We start from the raw sequence: 21,999 nt of genomic DNA, 5'->3' as shown, positions 1-21,999 counted from the left end.
AAACACTTTCTAGTGCGTTAGAAGCACACAACGTAAATACACTACAGCAGTCAATGGTAATATGACAGTCACCCGGATCTCTCATGGACACAGCACAAAAATATAAGGCTGATTTTTGTCTTTTCTTTTTCCAGCCACTACCTCTCCTCGATCACCAAACTGAATAACATATTTAAGTTCATGTTGTTCCTCACATAGTGATGAAATGCTGTGATATAACAGACCCATTCCATTATCAATGCTTGTTGTTGGGCTTTCGTCCACTATTTTCCATGTAACCCCAGCTTTTTCATTACATCCTCATACCTTTTCAGCAATATAATACTCATTTTTTATGCATTCTACTGGGTTCTTAAACTGTGGAAAGATCCTAATTGTTTTTATGCTTCTAACCTTTCCATCAAGAGGCGTAATACATTTTTTCCTTGTAAGGCCTGTTCTTCGTTACTTTTCTTCCTCTAACAGAACTGTGGTCGTCTCCACAATTTGTTTGTTTTCTTTCTTATCCTTTTTTGGCCATAATCTTGCCAACTGGGCCTCTTGGTTGTTGGCTCTTTTTTTGTAATGCTTCATATAGAGCTGAGTGTCCTGAATATCCACATCCAAGTACTGGGTATTCCCTTACAAGCCCAACACAGACAAGTTTCCGTTCCTTAGTGGACTTTCTAGCTAATTGGACCTAATAATACTATAAATTTCCCTCATGAGATTTTTGTACAGGGCATACTGTTTACAAAAACCCAAAGATTACATTCTTACCTTTCAAGTTTCATGCCACAAAGTCTGTAAACTCTTAAGATATACAGGGACCAAAAAAAGTTGCGAACCACTGTTCTTTTGCAAATATTTGACAAACATATACACATTTAGAAAAGGTGCCTTATATTTACCAACAAAATCTTTACATGACTGTCAATTTCCAATTGATTTAAAAATCTATCCATTCTGATCGCGTGCAAAATAAATTGAAAACATTGCAGGTCTTAAAAAGATTGCTAACAATACACAAATATGAAAAACTTCATGAAAACCATGCAGTAAATAACAAAAAAAAATACCGCAGCCACTTACCGCATTGCACTTCTCCGAAAATGACAACCACAAGGAAAACACCCACGCCTTGCTCATGCATAAAATGTATCAAACACACTGATCAACTATATACATATGATTCCTATCTTGTTCATACATGCATGTGTTGTTGACGGGTCAATTGTAAGCAAGTTTGTGACATAATAGAGTCGCTTATAAAGCATTCAGTGTTCATTGTTTATGAATTATTCTATGTTTGAGTGGGTAATGTGTGGACGTGTTATACTTGACAATCAAAATTTTGTCATTTTTTGATGAAATGGAAGTATGTAATATGTAAGGAAGTTACCTGCAGGCATTGCATGGCAACATTTGAAGATATTCACAAGCATAATTCTTTGGGAGATTTCATTTCAAGAAACAAACATAACCACATGTTGCAGTGTGAAAATCTTGACACAGACTCCTCACTTCAATTTGGGATCAATATCATCCATGTCATCTTTGAAGGCTGTTAACATACATGGTGAAACTTATATTGGAACAATACTTCTTTCTTGAGAAAAGGTTTACCTGTGCACAGCTGAACGAACGTTTATCAAATTTTTTCTATAGTTATTTAGACAAATCAACCGAGCATAATTCAGCAAAAACATCTTACAAAAGGAACCCTTCGACAGTGTGCATCAGATGGTGTTGTTTGGCCGTTTGTTGCCTTTTCTTTTTGGGGATCTGGTGCTTCTTTTAAAAATAATTAGTATTGTAACATCACCAAAAATTGGTAGTGAGCAACTACCATACCTTGAGCAGTGTATTTCTTTTCATTTGGAATTCTTCGAAAAGGTATTTCCCAACAAAAATATTATACCACAACAACATTACCTAATTCACATACCCAATGATGTACGCCAGCTAGGCTCTCCTGTCCGCTTCTGGTGCATGTTGTATGAAACAAAGCACAAGTTGTTTGCGGCATCAGTGTATGGCATTTAATTTTGTTAAAAAAATATTTGAGTGCAAACTTCAATGTGGTCCAGCTTATGGCTGGAACAAAACAGAAAACTGTGTTAGAGATTTTGATAAATCCAAGCAGTGTGGCCAGAACAGTTTTTGTGTGAAATGGGTGAAAATGAATCAGGTAATGTACAAGCCTTCATGCTTTGTGATAATTGGGTCTAAACACAATTTACCTGTCTTTGGAGAGGTGTTGCATGTATTTAAAAAGCACAGTGTGTTTTGTCCTATAGTGAACACTTGTGTGACTCAATTTGTTGTTGAATATGTCAATTCATATAAGGTCACATCGCCACAAGATGAACTTCAAGCACCAGCTCTAAGAGTGGTTTATTTTTTTCTGAGCCATTTTTGCGACATATCAGTTGATGAGAACTTGAACATCCCAATTAAATCTGATTGCAGTACTTTATTTTCAAAGGAGTAAAATGTGAGATTGCTGTGAATGTACCAAAAAAACTTGCATCTTTCAATAAAAGATTGAAATATTCGTCAATTCCTCTCTGTGATTTTGATATGCTACCATAACCATATGCTTAGTTTAACCAGAAATAAATTGATCATGTACAAATCCAAGAGTTTCTCATTTTAAGCTGTTCTTACCTGACTTATGACAAACCACATTGGCCTTAGCAAAGCTACAAAAAGTTTCTGATTCAATTTCAGTCATTTTAAAAAGTTGGCTAACTTTAAGACCACTCTTATCCTTTTGGCTTACACTTCGATCTATTTTATGAAATTGACTGAAAGTAGGCCAAGTTTTTTAAAGTGAGTTTCAATTGGCAGTAAGATACACTGTTATATTATATTTATTTTTCTACCTGTTTCAAAGTATTGTTATATATATATAGCATCATTTATTGGAAAGAATTTTTGTCTGTTTAATGAAAATGACAAGCATTTTGTTTTGCAGAAAACAAATTTTTGTGACACATGAAGGTAAAAAGATGTAGCACTTGTTGAATTGACCAAAACTGTTTTAATAATTTGGCATCAATAGCAACTAGAATGGATCGGAAATATGATGGTAGCAGTTCAAATGTTTGCCAGAATCAAGCAAGTCCGGTATGTGTAGACTAAAGTTGATTTTAAGTTGAAAAAATCATTAAATTCAACTTATTCATAAAGTGACTTTTGATAAAACTGAATGATGTAAATAAGCAGAATGCATGTACTAAAGGACCTATATGGGTATTAGATAGGAGAAATCCTGTGTTCAAGGCCCTCGGCTGTAATGCATCTAGCGACTGTTCCGCTTGTTTCCCAATGACCGTTGATGGGTCTTGTGACTTACATAGGGACCTGGAATTGTACAAAGTTGAAAAAAAAAAAATTGCTCCTGGATGAGACTGTACAGAGCAAGGACTTTTTGGGCCTCCTGGAAGATCATATGACCAACAGGGGGGTATACCCAGCCCTTGGGGGAGGGCATAGACACTTTTTCAGCAACTAAATTTGATGCCATCGCATAGAGAAGAGTTGGAACTTACAAAAAAATGCAAATGAGTGGGTAGTTGAACGATTCATTTTTCTGCAAAATCCAGTTCCATTTTTGGTTGCTCTTTTAACCAAAATATTGAGTAACCAGGGGGGCAAATGGCCCTAGGGGGGTGGCTAAACCATTTTTTCGGAGACTAATTTTGATCAAAATTTGTAGATATGAAATGGATCTTTCATAAAATCACAAATGATTGGACACTTAAACGATTCATTTTGCCACAAACACAGCCTGATTTTTTTGCTCCATTTTCAACATAAATTTCAGCAGCACCCACCAGCAAGTTACTACCTAATTGGAATAGCTCAAAACCACACTAAAACTGCCCCAAACACCTTAAAATTCGCCATGACAACAGCATGCACATGTGCGCTCATTCAACCGTAAATTTAACTTAATTGCGTCACTGCTTTGCTTGGTGATGCATGACTTTGCATTGTGACACAGGTCTACACGGTGGGCATTTCCCAGCACCAAAACTAATTTTCATAGAAATACCAATATGCGTCCTTCAATAGGAGGCCAATGCACCAGATTCCCAATTGGCCTAAGCCGCAAAGTATATGGGACATTCACCTATCACAATGTGAAGTTTCACACCTGGTTGATCATCGATCCCAGAGTTATGGCTGTTTTACCAACACCCCCCAAAACAACAGAAAATGGCCTTATCAGCAGGGCTACAAGCAGTACAGCTAATAGGCAGAAAATGATGCCACCGACCTTAAGCGGTTCACATAAATTACACCGAAACATCATGCACCAGTCATGGCAACACCCATTTGTATGCACACATGCTCAATGACACAACAAAAGTTTCAATTAATCAATATTCAAGGCTAATTAGTCACATGCATAATGGTAAGAAATCATGGCTATCTCCAAAGCATGAAAATGACATGAAAAAAGTGCTGTTAAGTGGCCTACAAGACCTTGCAAAGTGTTTTGTATTGAAATTTAATGGCCCAAACACAATTAGGAACTACTGTACATGTCAACAAGTGCAGTACATACAGGAAATACATTGTTGGTTGCGGCAGTTTCAGCAGTGGGTTTATTGGAATCCTTTCGTATGAAGTATCACCCACCGGCATTGGACCACTTCTTTCTGTGGCAATAAATACAGTACTTAGGCCACAAAATAATTATATTTTATGTATTATAACTAAACAAGATGAAATAGCCTTTAATTCAAGATTTTGCAAAATAGGTCAACAAAAGAATGGATGCTGTGAAAGACAGCACATGCAACAAATGCCATGACGAATGAACAATACATTGCAAAAACTATGTGTTATAAATGACTCAAAATGTGTTGCGGAATGACAATAGAGGAAATGCATGCATTTTAAGCTATATTTCAAGTTGTTTGAAAGCTGAAAGTCAAGCAACAGACCCCATACTTTATGTACATTAGGGCATTGAAAAAATTCATTTTTGTCACTAGGTGGCGACTGATGACTGGAGCTGGTTTAAAATCCTCCCATGATGTTTAACTTACATAAATAAACATATTTCAGTGTAAATTTAATGTCTATTTCACCATTTAAAAAATTTGACATTTCGCCTTAAGGACCTATATGGGTATTAGATAGGAGAAATCCTGTGTTCAAGGCCCTCGGCTGTAATGCATCTAGCGACTGTTCCGCTTGTTTCCCAATGACCGTTGATGGGTCTTGTGACTTACATAGGGACCTGGAATTGTACAAAGTTGAAAAAAAAAAAATTGCTCCTGGATGAGACTGTACAGAGCAAGGACTTTTTGGGCCTCCTGGAAGATCATATGACCAACAGGGGGGTATACCCAGCCCTTGGGGGAGGGCATAGACACTTTTTCAGCAACTAAATTTGATGCCATCGCATAGAGAAGAGTTGGAACTTACAAAAAAATGCAAATGAGTGGGTAGTTGAACGATTCATTTTTCTGCAAAATCCAGTTCCATTTTTGGTTGCTCTTTTAACCAAAATATTGAGTAACCAGGGGGGCAAATGGCCCTAGGGGGGTGGCTAAACCATTTTTTCGGAGACTAATTTTGATCAAAATTTGTAGATATGAAATGGATCTTTCATAAAATCACAAATGATTGGACACTTAAACGATTCATTTTGCCACAAACACAGCCTGATTTTTTTGCTCCATTTTCAACATAAATTTCAGCAGCACCCACCAGCAAGTTACTACCTAATTGGAATAGCTCAAAACCACACTAAAACTGCCCCAAACACCTTAAAATTCGCCATGACAACAGCATGCACATGTGCGCTCATTCAACCGTAAATTTAACTTAATTGCGTCACTGCTTTGCTTGGTGATGCATGACTTTGCATTGTGACACAGGTCTACACGGTGGGCATTTCCCAGCACCAAAACTAATTTTCATAGAAATACCAATATGCGTCCTTCAAAGTCTGCAACAACAGTTTGTCCATCTGCGAACAAATTGCATTCATTGAAAGGTGAAATTCAGTATTTAAGAGAAAAAAATCAAACAGTTTGATAAACTTCCAGAAATCGCCTACCATCATTATGGTCTATAATTTGTTGCGGCCAACATGATTATTATGCAACGTTAAATGATTGGCATTTGTGCTTTAAATTGAAATTCACCATTTTTACGTTGTTCCTGATAAAACAATGGGAAATTACTGCACCGTTATTGGAGTGTCAGTAGGGATGGGCAATCTGTCGTTTAAAATTGTCAGGTACACTAATAACTGTGTTTGATCAAATGTATTGTGTCGACAAAGCGAGTTAAAGGTGAATTTCATTGAAACTTGACGCAGACAAACTTGACATTAAATAATATAAGTCGCCCTTGATTGTAAGCATCACAAATGGTAGCTTAAACAACTTTATAAGCCGCGGCTTACAATCGTGTAAATACGGTGCGTATCTTTTTTAGTTAATCTTCTGCTACGGTTGTGACGTGCAGGTTTGACAGCCACAAAATTATGTTGTCGCTTGGAAGGCAAGCACATAGAGAGCCCAAATATATTACAGTGCAATAAATTTATTCTTTGATTGTGCTTTGTTGTTGGAGTCCTGTGAGAAAATCTTTTATGATTATTGTGCTTCAATGCACAAGCTAAAACAAAAACAGAATAGGATTTGGTATTCTGGATTCGATATAACTATTCTAGAATGTTCTAGAATAGTTTATTATTCTATATTGCCCATCCCTAAGTGTTAGTAGCAGTGTCATATCATTATAGATGATTTGATAAAACACATTAACTTCACTGCTATATAACACAACTATCATTTTATGCTCTAATAAATATTTGTCCATGAATATTAAAACTTGGCTACCATTCATCGAATCTATTTGGGTTTGTCCTTGATAGTATCTGCATCATAAAAATTAGTTCCATTAATTTTTCACTTATTTCAGATGTCATCGTTGAATCTTGATGAGAACACAGTTGATGATGAAAGTGCATCTGCTATTGCTTCATGTATTCCGTGGATTGAGAATCCGTCTCTGGGGAATTGGAAGATGACAAGTGGTGGAATCTGTAAGATTGCAAATTCCATATCGCAACTTAAGAAACCAGTAAGTTGTATGTTAGACCAGTGATTTCCAAACATTTTAGGGTCACGACACTCCACCACAAAACATGCTTTCAGTTTTTGGTTTTCATAACGCAGTTAACAACCCGCGTTTTATGGCAAAAATAAATCATATGCAAGAATGTGTAGTTTGCAGTACAGTAATGCAATATCACAAAATAGGAAATTGCCTGGATATTTATGCTATTTCTACCCCCTAATAAAAACCTATTACAATGGACAATTCAAAATATATATTTGACATGTTTGTTTATTCCTTGTAATTTAAGCTATTAGACTTTATTACTAAGTTGAAGCCATGTGTAATTTGGGTTTTTTCTCTAACTAACTGAGTTACGGGAGCTCAGCGATTAAATTCACCATGTGATTGTTCTGCCTCTGTGATGTCATAATTGATACAATAATATTGTTGACATAAAAACTATTTCCAGCAAATTTTCATTTGTTTCAGATATCATCGTTGAATCTTGACGGGAACAAAGTTGATGATGAAAGTGCATCTGCTATTGCTTCATGTATTCAGTGGATTGATTATCTGTCTCTGCGGGGTTGTAAGATGACAAGTGGTGGAATCTGTAAGATTGCAAATTCCATATCGCAACTTAAGAAACCAGTAAGTTGTATGTTAGACCAGTGATTTCCAAACATTTTAGGGTCACGACACTCCACCACAAAACATGCTTTCAGTTTTTGGTTTTCATAACGCAGTTAACAACCCGTGTTTTATGGCAAAAATAAATCATATGCAGGAATGAATAGTTTGTAGTACAGTAATGCAATATCACAAAATAGGAAATTGCCTGGATATTTATGCTATTTCTACCCCCTAATAAAAACCTATTACAATGGACAATTCAAAATATATATTTGACATGTTTGTTTATTCCTTGTAATTTAAGCTATTAGACTTTATTACTAAGTTGAAGCCATGTGTAATTTGGGTTTTTTCTCTAACTAACTGAGTTACGGGAGCTCAGCGATTAAATTCACCATGTGATTGTTCTGCCTCTGTGATGTCATAATTGATACAATGCTATTGTTGACATAAAAACTATTTTCAGCAAATTTTCATTTGTTTCAGATATCATCGTTGAATCTTGACGGGAACAAAGTTGATGATGAAAGTGCATCTGCTATTGCTTCATGTAGTCAGTGGATTGAGAATCTGTCTCTGACGGATTGTGAGATGACAAGTGGTGGAATCTGTAAGATTGCAAATTCCATATCACAACTTAAGAAACAAGTAAGTTGTATGTTAGACCAGTGGTTTCCGAAAATTTTTAGGGTCACGACACACTTGGATGATTTACAATCATTTAAACACAGAAGTATTTTTAATAAGTTAAAAAATTTTGTGTTAAAACTGCAGTGCTGGTTGTACACCCATGGTTTAAATGTAGACTATGTTTGTTTTTAAATGGAAACAGTGTATTTGTTGTTAAAACCCGTACATATTAAGCTATTGACACCAACATATAAGGTTGTGTGCAGGTTTAGGAGAGTGGGATCCAGTAGGTCCAGACTCCCAAGCAATAACTATTGACTAACTTAAAATTTACTTGCAGCAGGCAACTTTATATTTAAAAACACAATATTTTTGTTACAATTTTGATTGAATACGAAAATGTGTATTTATTCATATCTTTATTTGTTTCTAAATATTTTTTTAACCTTACTTCAACTTAAAACCAAATAAAACAGCCGCAAAACATATGTTTCAGTTTTCATAGCATAACGCAGTCACTTCGTCTCGTGGTATTCCGCGCATATAACTGTAACCAAAGTCACAAACGTGTGACTAAGTTGGAGCCATATGCAATTGAGATTCTTTCTCTTACTGACTGAGCTACCATAGCTCAATGATTAAATTCACCAAATGATTGTTCTGCCTCTGTGATGTCATAATTGATACAATGATATTGTTGACATTAAAACTGATTCCATTAATTTTTAATTTGTTTCAGATGACGTCGTTGAATCTTGATTACAACACAGTTGATGATGAAAGTGCATCTGCTATTGCTTCATGTATTCAGTGGATTGAGAATCTGTCTCTGAATGGTTGTTGGATGACAAGTGGTGGAATCTGTAAGATTGCAAATTCCATATCACAACTTAAGAAACCAGTAAGTTGTATGTTAAACTTTTCTAGGATCACAACAAATTTGAGTGTTCTGCATTTATTAAAGTGCTTATGACACGGCCATGGCAACTTTGCATAAAATTAAGGTACATCTACAACAAACATATATCCAGTTTTTTTCGGTTCTACGTCAACCAAAAAATGTAGAAAACTGTGCAAGAAGTAGCGGCAGCCATAAATCTTAAACCTTTTGCGCTGTGGTGAAATTACATCACACAAGGTGCCCGCATCGAAAAAATGCATTGTTTAGATGGGACAAGGCGCCTTATATTGGAGATATCGGATAGTTTCAAACAAAGGAGAATCCACAGATTATGTTACCTCAAAGATCAGGACAAGGTTTTACATCACACAAAAATGACATCACAAACCAAAGGATTATTTGTCCCTAATTATCTATAGGGTATAGCAGAAACGACATAACTCTGTACTTCGATAAGACGGGAATGGTGCGTTCCTTTGCTCAGTGACACTCATGGGCGTATCCAGGGGGGGGGTCCGAGGGGTCCGGACCCCCCCCTTTTGTGATATATTTTGGTCTTTTTTGATAACTAAACAAACGCCACTGTATTTTTTTGTCAAAATCCGCATGAAAACCAGAAATTTTCTTTAACGTTGACCTGAAAACCGCATCGTGCTTGCATTCGCCATTGTTTCCAAACAGGGAGCATTGTTACCGAACACTTGACATTGTTACCAAACATGTTGCATTGTTACGAAACAAAGGTCAGTTTACGGACGAAACGTCGTTATTCAGTGGCCACGTTGCAATGACAAGCGGTTTACTTGCGTGAAAGTCAATTAGTTTAGTTGTTAAACTTTGAAAGCAGTAGTAATAACACTACGGCGCAAACACTATACGGCAAAACCTCACATCGAGTGTTCCATAGCGTTACACAATTGCGCAAGCCAGAAAGCCACCGTTTATATAACGATTGGCGCGAACACCGGCGTTCGTATTTTGCGATTCTCGCCCACAATTAACCTTAGTTTATACCTGAAAATCGGGGAATTCCCTAAAAAATTTGGACCCCCCCCCTTTAAAAATTCCTGGATACGCCCCTGGTGACACTACATGACGTCATTTTGGATGTGATGTCATAACTATAACCTCATCTTTGTGTTGACTTTAATATGATGATTCCAACATTTCTAGAACTATATTGCGAAAAAAACATTAGTGGTTGATTGTGGCGAATTAAGTAAATCATATATGACGCGAACTCGTAGGCAACGCTACTGTCGAAAAAAAATGGTACTATAAAAGAATTATTGTGTTGCTTAATCAGCTAATTTGTTCGGCCTTTTCCAACCTCAAAATCTTTTGCTGTGAGTGGACAAAATGACAATGCTAAATTGACACTTGGTCTTTGTCATGTTTTGTATCACGTTAGCGATCATAAATGCTGTAACAACAAGAACACCCTGTCCCAGTAACTGTTTTTATTATTACACAACTAAATAAGACATAATAGGTCGAAACAGCGGCCATCTGTCTTCAGCTTAAATTAACATCAAAATCCGTTTGTTGCACTTGTTCACTTGTTGTGCCCTGTTTAATGCAAAACTATGCTAAACCAGTTTTACAATGTTTTCCATTCCTACGCATAAGGCTTCGCATGATTTTGGTCGCTACAGTAAAAGTGCGACTTTGATCAGCTGTATCTAGTCGCCGTATCAAGCTACTTTTTTCGCAAAAAAATTTTAAAGTTATGACAATCTCTTAGTTTAATTATTAGTATGTTTGATTTTTTCCATGTCACTTGCACTTTAACAGCAATTATAATAGTGTTTAACTAAATTTCTGTTAAAACTGCAATATTGGTTGTACACCGTTACCCTTGGTTTGAATGTAGGTTTTGTTTGTTTTCAAATGGAATCATGGTATTTGCTACTAAGTGACACCTTCAATATTGGGCTGTTGATACCAGCCTATGTGATTGTGTGTAGGTTTAGGGGCGTAGGATCCAGTAGGTCCGGACAATAATTATTGATTTAAAATTGCCAGGGGCGATCGATAGTGGGATGGTATAAGGTTCTTTGTGCAAAAGTTTAAAAAGTGCGGCGGTCGGTTTGGAGTAAGTAATCGTTGCATTTAGCATAGCATCTTCGACTCAATTGATTCAACTTTGATTTCATTCGATAGTGGGATGGTAGAAGGTTGTTTGTGCAAAAGAAAAGCTTGCGACTCGCTTTGTAGCAACATTTATCGGCGAAAGTATGCACCAGAGCAGCACCCTCAAACCGTGTTTACAATGGGGGGTGTGGGGTTGAAGTGTATTCGGCTCGTAAAGCGGCAGCTCAATGTGTTTTTAGACATGTTTAATATTTTTGGAAAGCTTGATTTTTGAGCTTTCGTATGGTTGTAAATTGAAAGTTGGGCCATAACGATAAAAAAAGTTATTAGGGAAAAATCGATATTTTTTCATGTTTCAAAAATATAAATTCATTTTTCTGCACAAGCCCCAGCGAATTTTTCAAAAGTTTGGATATCGTTTGAAAGGGTTTAGCGCGTAGAATGTTATGCTTTAAAATTTAGCGAAGCGAAACTTGTTTTCGCGACTTATGTCATAATATCGTTTGAAAGGTCAGCCTATGATCTGTATCGTGTGAAAAAATCATGGCGCTACCCCGTAAGGTGGCCGAGTAACCTGCGTTCAAAGTTTTGTTAACTGGCGTTTTTTTTGTCAACTAACATCCCTCTGGTCGATTTTTAGCGTGTTTGGGGCAGTTTTACTGTGGTTTCCAAGGTTATTAGTCAGGCAGTAAATTGGAACAGGGTGCTGTTGAACATGTATCTGAAAAACTACCCAAATATTGAGGTGGATTTTGTGGAAAAAGGAATCACAGAAAGTATGGTCAATTTGTAATTTTCTGTTAGTCCCGACCCTTGTCTAGGAATTCTGGTCAAAATTATATTTGATATAACTACTTTAAATGCTCCCCAGAAGCAATTGCCCCCTGTTGGACATCATTTTGGCTAAAAAAGCCAAATTTATCTTATTCTAAAAGTCAAAGGATCCAAATGCACACATGTGCACAGTTTATATCATTAGATTAGACCTTATTTAAATAAAATAAAATCATAAGCATTAACACAAACATATAACAAACCCATGCTAACAAGTAGATAACTCAACTCTAACACAAACATGTGCACCAAATGAGGAGCATGAGTGGCAGTTCATGCATGTTACTACATATACAAAATCACTTATGCAATAAATTCAAATATAAATAAAGAAAATAGTACTTGAAAGAAAAGTCAAATAAATTGGCAAGCAAGGCAGTTTGTAGTTCCCAAATAACACTTCATTCCATAAAGACGCAAGAAAAAATGCTGTATCAAAACTTGACTTCCTCCATCAGAAAGATTTGCAAATGCTGCATCAGTAAATACAAAAATTTTCAAAGAGGAGTTGCTTCCAAGATTAGAATATTTCAAATTAATACCGAATTCTGAATTATTTTGTCCCGGACTACAGAATTTTTTTATATTTGTAACTAAAACACAAGCATCGAAACTTAAATCTGGTCTAGTTTGAGTTGCAAGCCAAAGAAGTTGTCCAATTTTTGACCACAAAATATCCCTTTCTTCTTGTGTGAGTTCATCAGAAAGTTGTTTTTTTCGTTGAGATGATATGGGAATTTCCAAAAAGTTTATGACATAGACGGATTGACTTAATAAAATGCTTTCTTGATCCTGTTTCAATTCTAATCAAATGTATGTAAAATGCTGATTTTCTTCTTTACCTATGCAAAACGTCTTTCTAATTTCTTTGACGATGGTTAGTTGGAAATCAACTGAACCAGCCCACAGAAAATCATCCACGTAAACGCAAACAAATCCATGAAGGACCTGACCATTATGCCAGTAAAATATTGCATGGTCCAGCACACTCATTTTGCCACCATGATTAAGCATAAATTGTTTAACTCTTCGGTACCAGGATTTAGAAGCATCCACTAAGCCGTAAACACATTTTACTAGCTTCCAAATAACATTAACAGAACAATTTGCTTCTTTTGGAGGTTTAATAAACATATCCCTGTCTAATATTTTCCCTTGTAGAAACGCAGTTTTTATGTCAATTGAATTAATTTCCCATTTCTGTTGTATTGCCACACTCAGAATAACTCATAAGGTTTCTTTGGAACAAGTTGGTGATTCCCTATCAAGTGAATCCGTATTGGTTTCCTCAAATCCCCTTGCAACTAACCTAGCTTTTAGCCTTACTCCATTTTCATTTTCTTTTATTGTGCAAACCCACCGCACAGAGATGCACTTTTGATTTTTCTTGGGTGCAACTTCATAAACACCATTTCATTTCCAGCTTTCCAGTTCTTCTTTTTTTTGCTGTTTGAAAAGAAACATCACAATTATAAACTTCATCCACAACTTCAACTTTCTCTGGCATCACCGACAAATCATTTACTTTAACCCATGCTCAAAATTAACCCATGTTGTTTTTCCAGCTAGATTGCCAGGAGTAATGAATTCAGTGTTAAATGTATTCTTTGTATTTTCCGGTTGCCTTTCCAGCTCTACTCAACACTTTTGCAGTACAATCGACGCCATCCAAATTAGAAAAACTTACATTCCTGTATAGGAGGCTTTTACCCAATGGTCTGTTTCTGTTAACTGTTGGTTCTTGTGTTGACGTTTGTGGCTCAGGGTCTTCATCTGCACTTGAATCTTCTTTATCGTATCTGATAGGAGGTATACTTGGTGGTGTAAGGTGTTCACCAGACTCCTGTCTAATCACTTTGTTGTGCACGGACTGCACTCGACAAACATTAACTTTAACAAATTGCCCACCATGCCGAATAAAAATAACTGCTCCATCTTGTCCTAAAACTTTGCCAGGTCCTTTCCATCATGCCTGATCATCTCGTTTATAAAGGACATGATCTCCAATGTTGTAAGTTTGCCCAGTTTGGCGTGTTTGTTTACGCAAAGCCATCCCAACCTTTTCTGAGGTTTGAACTGCCATAAATTTTTTCCTTGCTGCATGCAAGACTGACAGATCCGACCCAACAGTACCGTAGCCTTCTTCTAAAGCTGGAAGGTCGTCTGTAAAAATAGAAGGTTGTCTTAGATTGCTTCTAAAAACAATCTGACTGAGACTTAATCCATTGTTGTCAACGAGTGAGTTTTTAGCTGAAAGTGCCCAGGCAAGACACGTGTCCCAATCACATCCTGTATCAAGCTTGATCTTCTGCAAGATATCTGTGATAATCATGTTGTGTCTTTCACAAACACCATTACTCCATGGAGAGTATGCAGGGGTGGTTTTTACTTCAATTGCAAACCTAGAACACATGTCTCTGAATTCTTGGCTATTGAATTCTCTGCCATTGTCACTCAGTACATTCTTTGGGGCACCAAAAATGCTTACCCAATATTTCAAAAAGTTTTTTACAATGACTGAAGCAGACTTGTTTCTTATAATCACAGCACAACTAAACCGTGAGAACAAATCAATCATATGGAAATACCACAAACTGGGCTCAATTTCATGTAAATCCATTGCTACAGTTTCATTTACATCATTTGCCCAGGGAAGTGCAACTACGGGTCTTGTAACAGGACGTTTGTGTAAAGCAGAAACTTCACAATCTTGAATCACATTACAGATTACTGCATAAAAATCATCTTTCCACGCCTTTGCACATTTCAATAATTTCAACAAGTTTTCTTCTGGCGCATGTCCAAATTGAGCATGTAACTTCTTCATGCACTTTAGAGCTTCATCTGGAGATAAATTATCCAATATCAGGATATCAACACTTTCTCTAGGTAAAATATCAATGCAATAGTGACCACTGCTGGTCAAATGAATTTGAATCTTTTTACCAAACATTGTCACTTTATCTTGAGATAAGTCAAGTTGAGTTGATGCCTTTTTCAAAGATGCTTTACTCAACAAAGGAGTGATTTCTGACGGTACAATACACACTCTAATAGATAAACTCTTTCCAGCAATAAAAGCAGGAATTACGGCTTGCTTCAAGGAGATTATCTTTTTACCACCTCCAAACTGAAAGATAGATTGCTGGTTAATGATTTTGATTTTATTTTTAAGACGGTCAGTTAATTTTTTACAATACCCATCAAACCAAGATTTACCACACACAGTCTTTGTGCAAGCAGTGTCCAAAATAGCTGAGCATGAAGATTCCACTACAAAAATTTCATTGGAAGACAGGCCAGTAGCCAATATTATCTCCACTTCTTCACATTGCTCCACACCAACATCTTTTGTCAGTTCTTTCACACAGTGTGTCCCATCTTTATGAGGACATGTGGGTGCCCAATGCATGATAGAATCACAAATCCTACATCTAGTGGGACGGCCCAATTTATCAGGAGGATTTTGTTTACTTTTCAAAGCACTTTTAAAAGTGTTTCTCTTTGTAAGAAACTTTGATCCACCAATATAAGATTCCTCCTGGCAGTTTCATGTCATGCAATGTTAGCCGATGGTGCAAGTGTTCAAACTCTTAGATATAATCATTAATTGACATACCTGCTTTTTTGGAAAAGCTTGTAAAATTTGTATATGCAGAATATGCATCATCCACCTTTTCAGTTTTGAAGGCAAGGTCTATGTAAGCGAGCAAGCGCTCCATTCCATTATCATTGTGTATAAATTCAGTTCTAAGTTCAGAAGCAGCTCTTTCTGCCTTGGAATTGCCATCAAATGATTCCAAAATTACAACAGCTGCTCCTTCTTGGGAACATCAGTGACCAGTTGCCACATTCCAACTTCATTCTTCCAATTAGAATATGGCAAGTCATTGTTAAACTTTGGTGGCGACCTTTTAACCATCCTCTGCTACCATGAAAACTTATCTTAATCTTGAAGTCAATAGATCCAACAAATGCACACATGTGCACAGTTTATACCATTATATTAGACCTTATTCAAATAGAATCAAAACATAAAGCATAAACACAAACATATAACAAACACAGGCTAACAAGTAGATAACTCAACTCTAACACAAAGAAATACTAACACCAACTGAGGAGGATGAGTGACAGTTCATGCATGTTGCCACGTACACAAAATCACTCATGCAATAAATTCAAATATAAATAAAGAAAATAGTACTTTAAAGTCAAATAAACACATTCAAAGAAATAGGTAAGGTTAACAGGTTTGTTTTATGAAAAAATGAATCACGGAGAGTACCCTTTATTTATCATTAAGTAAAGTCACTAACCCTCTTCTACAAAATGCATTCAGAATTAGATGTCTCATAACTGTTTATGGCGCACTCCAGGGCTGTTTGTATCCCCCAGGACTGGCAGTTTGGCGGAAAACCTTTCCGAAACCTCCGAATTTGCTGTGTCAATGCAAATGTGATCAATTTTTTCTGTTATGCAATAGTAGTCCACCTCCGTGAGTTATCAGACCCGGCAATTGTTTTTGGCAAACAAGAGAAACTGTCACCAGGTGTATGAAGGCGAAAGACCTCTAAAGCTCAATTTTCATGATTTCATTGTGAAATACGGCTTTAACACTGCAATGCTGCTTGCACACCTCATGGTTTAATTGAAGGCTATGTTTGTTTTTAAAAACAACCAGTTTATTTGCTGTTCAGATCCCTACATATTAAGCTGTTGATACCAACATACAAGGTTGTGTGAAGGTTTAGGGGAGTGGGATCCAGTAGGTCCGGACTCCCAAGCAATAATTATTGGATGGCTTAAAATTTACTTGAATTGGGCTGCTTTATCCTGAAAAACACAAAAATTTTGTTTGTTTACGAAAATGTGTATTTATTCATATTTTTATTTGTTTCTAAATATTTTTTTAACCTCACTTCAACTTAAAACCAAATAAAACAGATACATGTACCACCGCAAAACATATGTTTCAGTTTTCATGGCATAACACAGTTACTTTGTCTTGTGGCATTCCAAGCATATAACTGTGACCAAAGTCACAAAAGGTGTTACTAAGTTGGAGCCATGTGTAATTCAGTTTCTTTCTCTTACTGACTGAGCAACCTGAGCTCAACGATTAAATTCACCAAGTGATTGTTCTGCCTCTGTGATGTCATAATTGATACAATGAATTGTTGACATAAAAACTGATTCCAGCAATTTTTCATTTGTATCAGATGACGTCGTTGAATCTTGATTGGAACACATTTGATGATGAAAGTGCATCTGCTATTGCTTCATGCATTCAGTGGATTGAGAATCTGTCTCTGGAGCGTTGTAAGGTGACAAGTGGTGGAATCTGTAAGATTGCAAATTCCATATCACAACTTGAGAAACCAGTAAGTTGTATGTTAGACCAGTGGTTTCCGAAAATTTTTAGGGTCACGACACACTTGGATGATTTACAATCGTTTAAACACAGAAGTATTTTTAATAAGTTAAAAAATTTTGTGTTAAAACTGCAATGCTGGTTGTGCACCCCATGGTTTAAATGTAGGCTATGTTTGTTTTTAAATGGAAACAGTGTATTTGTTGTTAAAACCCGTACATATTAAGCTATTGACACCAACATATAAGGTTGTGTGCAGGTTTAGTAGAGTGGGATCCAGTAGGTCCGGACTCCCAAGCAATAACTATTGACTAACTTAAAATTTACTTGCAGCGGGCAACTTTATATTTAAAAACACAATATTTTTGTTACAATTTTGATTGAATACGAAAATGTGTATTTATTCATATTTTTATTTGTTTCTAAATATTTTTTTAACCTCACTTCAACATAAAACCAAATAAAACAGGTGCATGTACCACCTCAAAACATGTGTTTCAGTTTTCATGGCATAACACAGTTACCTTGTCTCGTGGTATTACATGCATATAACTGTAACCAAAGTCACAAACATGTGAGTAAGCTGGAGCCATGTGTGATTTAGATTCTTTCTCTTACTGACTGAGCTACCATGGCTCAAAGATTAAATTCACCAAGTGATTGTTCTGCCTCTGTGATGTCATAATTGATACAATGATATTGTTGACATTAAAACTGATTTCAGCAATTTTTAATTTGTTTCAGGTGACGTCGTTGAATCTTGATTACAACACATTTGATGATGAAAGTGCATCTGCTATTGCTTCATGTATTCAGTGGATTGAGAATCTGTCTCTGCGGAATTGTAAGATGACAAGTGGTGGAATCTGTAAGATTGCAAATTCCATATCAAAACTTAAGAAACCAGTAAGTTGTAGAGATTGGGATCTAGTAGGTCTGGACTCCCAAGCAATAATTATTGGATGGCTTAAAATTTACTTAGGATGGCATCTTCCTACTTCTTTTTTATTAAAAAACACAATATTTTTGTTACAATTTTTATTGAATACGAAAATGTGTATTTATTCATATTTTTATTTGTTTCTAAATATGTTTTTAACCTCACTTCAACATAAAACCAAATAAAACATGTACAATTACCACCTCAAAACATGTGTTTCAGTTTCCATAGCATAACACAGTCACTTTGTATCATGGCATTGCATGCATATAACTGTGACCAAAGTCACAAACGTGTTACTAAGTTGAAGCCATGTGTAATTCGGGTTCTTTCTTTAACTGACTGAGCTACCTGAGCTCAGCAAATTCATCAAGTGATTGTTCTGCCTCTGTGATGTCACAATTGATACAATGGTATTGTTGACAAAAACTGATTCCCTTAATTTTTCATTTGTTTCAGATGACGTCATTGAATCTTGATTGGAACACAGTTAATGATGAAAGTGCATCTGCTATTGCTTCATGTATTCAGTGGATTGAGAATCTGTCTCTGAATGGTTGTTGGATGACAAGTGGTGGAATCTGTAAGATTGCAAATTCCATATCACAACTTAAGAAACCAGTAAGTTGTATGTTAAACTTTTCTAGGATCACAACAAATTTGAGTGTTCTTCATTTATTAAAGTGCTTATGACACGCCCATGGCAACTTTGCATAAAATTAAGGTACATCTACAACAAACATATATCCAGTTTTTTTCAGTTCTACGTCAACCAAAAAATGTAGAAAACTGTGCAAGAAGTAGCGGCAGCCATAAATCGTAAACCTTTTGCGCTGTGGTGAAATTACATCACACAAGGTGCCCGCATCGAAAAAATGCATTGTTTAGATGGGACAAGGCGCCTTATATTGGAGATATCGGATAGTTTCAAACATAGGAGAATCCACAGATTATGTTACCTCAAAGATCAGGACAAGGTTTTACATCACACAAAAATGACATCACAAACCAAAGGATTATTTGTCCCTAATTATCTATAGGGTATAGGAGAAACGACATAACTCTGTACTTCGATAAGACGGGAATGGTGCGTTCCTTTGCTCAGTGACACTACATGAAGTCATTTTGGATGTGATGTCATAACTATAACCTCATCTTTGTGTTGACTTTAATATGATGATTCCAACATTTCTAGAACTATATTGCGAAAAAAACATTAGTGCTTGATTTTGGCGAATTAAGTAAATCATATATGACGCGAACTCGTAGGCAACGTTACTGTCGAAAAAAAATGGTACTATAAAAGAATTATTGTGTTGCTTAATCAGCTAATTTGTTCGGCCTTTTCCAAACTCAAAATCTTTTGCTGTGAGTGGACAAAATGACAATGCTAAATTGACGCTTGGTCTTTGTCGTGTTTTAAAAAGTTCATGTATCACGTTAGCGATCATAAATGCTGTAACAACAAGAACACCCTGTCCCAGTAACTGTTTATTATTACACAACTAAATAAGACATAATAGGTCGAAACAGCGGCCATCTGTCTTCAGCTTAAATTAACATCAAAATCCGTTTGTTGCACTTGTTCACTTGTTGTGCCCTGTTTAATGCAAAACTATGCTAAACCAGTTTTACAATGTTTTCCATTCCTACGCATAAGGCTTCGCATGATTTTGGTCGCTACAGTAAAAGTGCGACTTTGATCAGCTGTATCTAGTCGCCGTATCAAGCTACTTTTTTCGCAAAAAAATTTTAAAGTTATGACAATCTCTTAGTTTAATTATTAGTATGTTTGATTTTTTCCGTGTCACTTGCACTTTAACAGCAATTATAATAGTGTTTAACTAAATTTCTGTTAAAACTGCAATATTGGTTGTACACCGTTACCCTTGGTTTGAATGTAGGTTTTGTTTGTTTTCAAATGGAATCATGGTATTTGCTACTAAGTGACACCTTCAATATTGGGCTGTTCATAACAGCCTATGTGATTGTGTGTAGGTTTAGGGGCATAGGATCCAGTAGGTCCGGACAATAATTATTGATTTAAAATTGCCAGGGGCGATCGATAGTGGGATGGTATAAGGTTCTTTGTGCAAAAGTTTAAAAAGTGCGGCGGGCGGCTGTCGGTTTGGAGTAAGTAATCGTTGCATTTAGCATAGCATCTTCGACTGAATTGATTCAACTTTGATTTCATTCGATAGTGGGATGGTAGAAGGTTGTTTGTGCAAAAGAAAAGCTTGCGACTCGCTTTGTGGCAATATTTATCGGCGAAAGTATGCACCAGAGCAGCACCCTCAAACCGTGTTTACAATGGGGGGTGTGGGGTTGAAGTGTATTCGGCTCGTAAAGCGGCAGCTCAATGTGTTTTTAGACATGTTTAATATTTTTGGAAAGCTTGATTTTTGAGCTTTCGTATGGTTGTAAATTGAAAGTTGGGCCATAACGATAAAAAAAGTTATTAAGGAAAAATCAATATTTTTTCATGTTTCAAAAATATAAATTCATTTTTCTGCACAAGCCCCAGCGAATTTTTCAAAAGTTTGGATACCGTTTGAAAGGGTTTAGCGCGTAGAATGTTATGCTTTAAAATTTAGCGAAGCGAAACTTGTTTTCGCGACTTATGTCATAATATCGTTTGAAAGGTCAGCCTATGATCTGTATCGTGTGAAAAAATCATGGCGCTACCCCGTAAGGTGGCCGAGTAACCTGCGTTCAAAGTTTTGTTAACTGGCGTTTTTTTTTGTCAACTAACATCCCTCTGGTCGATTTTTAGCGTGTTTGGGGCAGTTTTACTGTGGTTTCCAAGGTTATTAGTCAGGCAGTAAATTGGAACAGGGTGCTGTTGAACATGTATCTGAAAAACTACCCAAATATTGAGGTGGATTTTGTGGAAAAAGGAATCACAGAAAGTATGGTCAATTTGTAATTTTCTGTTAGTCCCGACCCTTGTCTAGGAATTCTGGTCAAAATTATATTTGATATAACTACTTTAAATGCTCCCCAGAAGCAATTGTCCCCTGTTGGACATCATTTTGGCTAAAAAAGCCAAATTTATCTTATTCTAAAAGTCAAAAGGATCCAAATGCACACATGTGCACAGTTTATATCATTAGATTAGACCTTATTTAAATAAAATAAAATCATAAGCATTAACACAAACATATAACAAACCCATGCTAACAAGTAGATAACTCAACTCTAACACAAACATGGGCACCAAATGAGGAGCATGAGTGACAGTTCATGCATGTTGCTACATATACAAAATCACTTATGCAATAAATTCAAATATAAATAAAGAAAATAGTACTTTAAAGTCAAATAAACACATTCAAAGAAATAGGTAAGGTTAACAGGTTTGTTTTATGAAAAAATGAATCACGGAGAGTACCCTTTATTTATCATTAAGTAAAGTCAATAACCCTCTTCTACAAAATGCATTCAGAATTAGATGTCTCATAACTGTTTATGGCGCACTCCAGGGCTGTTTGTATCCCCCAGGACTGGCAGTTTGGC

The 21,999-nt window shown here is 36.2% G+C and overlaps 1 protein-coding gene across 27 annotated transcripts in view; it reads left to right on the top strand.

Moving 5' to 3' along the window:
• The first annotated feature begins 2,963 nt into the window (after positions 1 to 2,963).
• LOC145905981 (uncharacterized) overlaps positions 2,964 to 21,999 on the top strand; it is a 43,951-nt gene continuing 24,915 nt past the window's right edge. For 22 of the 27 annotated variants that reach the window (XR_014402790.1, XM_082993351.1, XM_082993349.1 and 19 more), the window contains exons 1-8: positions 2,964 to 3,111; positions 6,937 to 7,098; positions 7,567 to 7,728; positions 8,197 to 8,358; positions 9,080 to 9,241; positions 17,392 to 17,553; positions 18,288 to 18,449; positions 18,943 to 19,104. Coding sequence is in view for 26 of the 27 variants with exons in the window: in XM_082993351.1 (XP_082849477.1) it covers positions 3,055 to 3,111; positions 6,937 to 7,098; positions 7,567 to 7,728; positions 8,197 to 8,358; positions 9,080 to 9,241; positions 17,392 to 17,553; positions 18,288 to 18,449; positions 18,943 to 19,104 (1,191 nt within the window). In the remaining variant the exon portion in view is untranslated. The remainder of the gene's footprint in view (positions 3,112 to 6,936; positions 7,099 to 7,566; positions 7,729 to 8,196; positions 8,359 to 9,079; positions 9,242 to 17,391; positions 17,554 to 18,287; positions 18,450 to 18,942; positions 19,105 to 21,999) is intronic. The other 5 variants (XM_082993354.1, XM_082993352.1, XM_082993332.1 and 2 more) reach the window with 4 other exon arrangements.

This window comes from Ascidia mentula, chromosome 6, assembly GCF_947561715.1.
Source record: "Ascidia mentula chromosome 6, kaAscMent1.1, whole genome shotgun sequence".
Lineage (NCBI taxonomy): Eukaryota > Metazoa > Chordata > Ascidiacea > Phlebobranchia > Ascidiidae > Ascidia > Ascidia mentula.
The sequence above is the reverse complement of the archived record's forward strand: the minus strand, read 5'-3'. Positions and strand labels throughout refer to the sequence as shown.